The sequence below is a fragment of the Nannospalax galili genome, unplaced genomic scaffold (genome assembly GCF_000622305.1).
Source record: "Nannospalax galili isolate Female #2095 unplaced genomic scaffold, S.galili_v1.0 scaffold677, whole genome shotgun sequence".
NCBI classification, from domain to species: Eukaryota; Metazoa; Chordata; class Mammalia; order Rodentia; family Spalacidae; genus Nannospalax; species Nannospalax galili.
The window spans coordinates 157,899-161,731 of NW_008339584.1; the positions used below are offsets into that span (position 1 = coordinate 157,899).

A 3,833-nucleotide genomic window follows, 5' to 3' on the forward strand; every position below is an offset into this window, starting at 1 on the left:
AGCACGTGGTAGAAGATAACTTTTCAAAGCTTTAACTTAGAGCCAAAAGCCCAAATTTTATCATTGACAAATGAAATTTGCCAGCTTTTTCTTAGAAGTTACCAACTCTTATCATTCACTTCCAAGAAAATGTGCTGAATGCCAATGCTGAATGGCCATGGTTTGCCAGTTGTACTTTGAAGTAGTGTTGCATGCAACAGTGGCTACCTAGTTCAGCATGCAACTTGGTTTCCTCCTGGAAACAGCCACTGTGCTTCAATTTGAGTGGGGCAGGCAACCTGTAGTCCTCAGCTTGAATTGCTACATGTCTTCTCTCTGTTCTGTAACTGTGGGGCATCAGCTGACTCATTAGTTAGTCTGGAGAAACTTTCCATTTAGAAGGTAGCTTGCTTCCTAAAAACTTTATGCAAATAACTGATTAGCACTTTGGCCGAAGTTCCAGCACTGTGCTTTAGTCTCAACCAAGCATAAAGGGCTCAAACTGAGTTGCAGAGAAAAGTCTGACCAATAAGCTCCTTGTTTGGACAGAAAATTATTGTGCAAGTCTGGGGTCAAGATAAGTGAGCTGAATGCAGTTTATTCAAGGAAACACTCACCTGATGTCTACCTTTGCCCCATAGAACTCCAGTGGGAAGCTGACTGACTTCCTGAGCTTCTACACACTCCCCTCCACAGTTATGCACCACCCTGCTCACAAGAGCCTCAAGGCTGCATACTCCTTCTACAACATTCACACAGAGACACCCCTGCTGGACCTCATGAATGATGCACTCATCATAGCTAAGTTGGTGAGTGCCTTGTTGTTTTATGTGCTATTTGATTCTCCTGATCTATAGGCCAACTTGCATAAAATACTCTTTGGATTCGTTCTTCCTTATGGAATTCATCCAAGATTTGCCATGCACACTTATGGCAGTTAGAGGACAACTTGTAGAAGTCAGTTCTCTCCTTCTACCATGTGGGTCCTGGGGATTGAAGTGAGGTCATCAGGTTTGGTGGCAAGTGTCTTTACCCACTGAACCATCTCACCAGACCACAAATTAGAAACTTTCAACCCCTATATGATACATAAAGAATATAAGAAAACAGTAGTCCATAATATCAGGAAAATACATGAGAAAAATAGTTATGTGAATATTACCCACAGTTGTTTTTTTTTAATATTTTATTATTTTTATTTTATGTATACAAATGTATTGCCTGCATGTATGTGAGTGCACCCGTGTCGTGCAATGCCGCAGAGGTCAGAAGAGGGCTTCAGATTCTCCTGGAACTGGAGTTAAGGATGGTTTGTAGCCGCCATGTGGGTGCTGGGAATCGAACCTGGGTCCTCTGCAAGAGCAGTCAGTGCTCTTGACCTCTGAGATCTCTCCAGCCCCCACAGTTGGTTTTTAATGTGTATTTTTACTGAAGTTTTGTGCATGTCATATAATAGATTTTAATCAAATTTAGACTCCTCCTCTGTAGCCCCCAACAGATTTCATGCATTCTATCATATATTTAGTTAAGACCTATCTGGTCAAGCATTTGTACCAAGATGTCCCCCAGTGCCAGTTCATCCACTGGAGTCTAGTGAGCCTCTCGAGAGTCACTCTCTTAAAGATCTACTCTCCTTCTCACCCCACAGTAATCAGTTGCCAACAGTTCCTTGGCTAAGGTTGGGCCTGCTTCCCATTTCCCCACATCCATGCTAGGTTTTTTTGTGATTGAGTCAGCATGGGTCTTGTGCATGCTGACACCATTGTTGTAAGTTCATCTGAGCAAGTTCCCAGAGGCCTGAAAGCCTGTTTCCTTATGTTCATGCACAACCCTGGCTCTTAAAATCTTTCCCCTCCTCTTCCGCAGTAGTCCCTGAGCCATAGGTGAGTGAGCTTTAATATAGGAGTCCGATCCAGGGACTCACACTCTGTCATATGAGGAAGCTTCAGTGGTGAGAGTTGGAAGTGTGTATTAGTTTTTTCTCTACCCCCTGTTCCACTATGTTCCATGAACCTTAAGGTGTAGAGGTTCCACTGTAAATGTGTCACTTAAGGCTGGGCATCTCACAGACATACATTCTTAGTGTGTGACCAATTGTACAACTCTGTAATAGCCTCCATATGTTGGCAAAAAGAAGCTTCTTTGGTGAATGGAATATGATATACTTGTCTGGATAGTAGGCAGGTCTGTGGCAGGCAGATCAGGAAGGGGGCCAAGGGCAAGACAGGGTTGGGGACAGCCTGTGGAGGGTCTAACAAACTAAGCTGGAGATTTGAGCTAGTCTGGGTGCAAGGGATCAGGATGCAATCATATTGTTAAGTTTTTGACTCAACAAAATAGTCTGAGTTTTAAGACCAATGGAATTAAATACAAAATGCACTTTATCTGTTACTTTTCTATTCCCTCAGTCTAGGGATTATGATATTAAAATTTAAATTCTTGCCACAAATAAATATTTGTCCTTAAGAAATTAGAGGACAAATAGTTGAGGTTGGGGAAAATAGCTCAGATTCGCAGCTATTTTTATTTTGGTTTTGTTTTAAAGATTATTTTTAACTATGTATGTGGGAGGGAGGGAGGGATAGGTGTACATGAATACAGGTGCAGGCGGGGGCCAAGTTGTTGGAACCCCCAGAGCTGGATTTATAGTCGATTGTGAGCAACCCAACATGGGTACTGGGAATTGAACTCAGGGCTCTCTGCAACAGCAGTATGCACTCTTAACCTGATGAGCCATCTCTCCAGCCCCCCTCACAGCTATTTTTATAATATAATTTTATAAGACAATTCTTAACCTGTTCTTTATAGAAATTTAGCCTGAATATAAATGCACATTTAACCTATTGATAGAGAAATTAAATGTTATACTGATCCCTCATGCAACAGAGGGCCAGGAACACAAATGGCCAAAGCATAGAGAATTAAGAGACTGCAGATGCATAGAAACCCACGACTCAGGAGCCATTGTGGAAAAAGGGGCAGAAAGATTGTAAGAGATCCATGACCATATGGAAATAGAATCCTACAGGCTCCTGGGACCTTGCTCATATGAACCTACAGCATGGTGTCAGCATGCATAAGAACCATGCAAACTCAAATAGACAAACACCCAGCACAGGACTGTCGAAATGGGCAACAGGTCCCAATCTTAGTTGAAAAATTATTGGCAGCTGATTACTGCTGGGTAAGGAAGAGATGACCTTCTCAAAGGGAAGAACACTAGATAGGCTGACTAGAATGAGGGCATGGGAGGGGACCAGTGGGGAAGAGGGCATAAGGATGATTAAGATGTTCTGTATGAAATACAGAAAAATTAAATAAAAAAATTACAAAAAAACCATGTCGCACAGCTTAGGTGTAGTTTTTAAAGATGGTCTCAAGTAGCCCAGACTGGCCTCCAGCTTTCTTTATATCTGGGAGTGACGTTAAACTCCTGACACCCTTGCTTCCGCCTTCTGAGTGCTAGGATGAGGTATGTTAAAAAACAAAGAAAGAGAAAATATGCTAGTCCTCTGATGTTTTAAATTTAAACACTTTTTATCCTGGCAGAAAGGATTTGATGTATTCAATGCACTAGATTTGATGGAAAATAAGACCTTCTTGGAAAAACTCAAGTTTGGTATAGGAGATGGCAATCTGCAGTATTATTTGTACAACTGGAGGTGTCCGGGAACAGATTCTGAAAAGGTAAGCATTTAACCCAGACAGTTCCATACTAACTTCTCTTAGGATGAAGGGGGCTTTTTTATTTATTTATTTATTTATTTAATTTATTTATTTTTTGGTCTTTTTGAGACAGGGTCTCCCTGTAGCCCCAGGTGTCCTGGAACTCACTATGTAGACCAGGCTGGCCT

The 3,833-nt window shown here is 41.7% G+C and overlaps 1 protein-coding gene across 4 annotated transcripts in view; it reads left to right on the plus strand.

The window, feature by feature from the left end:
* The window catches only part of Nmt2 (N-myristoyltransferase 2), a 63,665-nt gene that overhangs the window by 58,426 nt on the left and 1,406 nt on the right, over positions 1–3,833 (plus strand). For all 4 annotated transcript variants that reach the window (XM_008834327.3, XM_008834328.3, XM_008834329.3 and 1 more), the window contains 2 exons: positions 621–788; positions 3,529–3,666. In XM_008834327.3, coding sequence (XP_008832549.1) covers positions 621–788; positions 3,529–3,666 — 306 coding nt within the window. The remainder of the gene's footprint in view (positions 1–620; positions 789–3,528; positions 3,667–3,833) is intronic.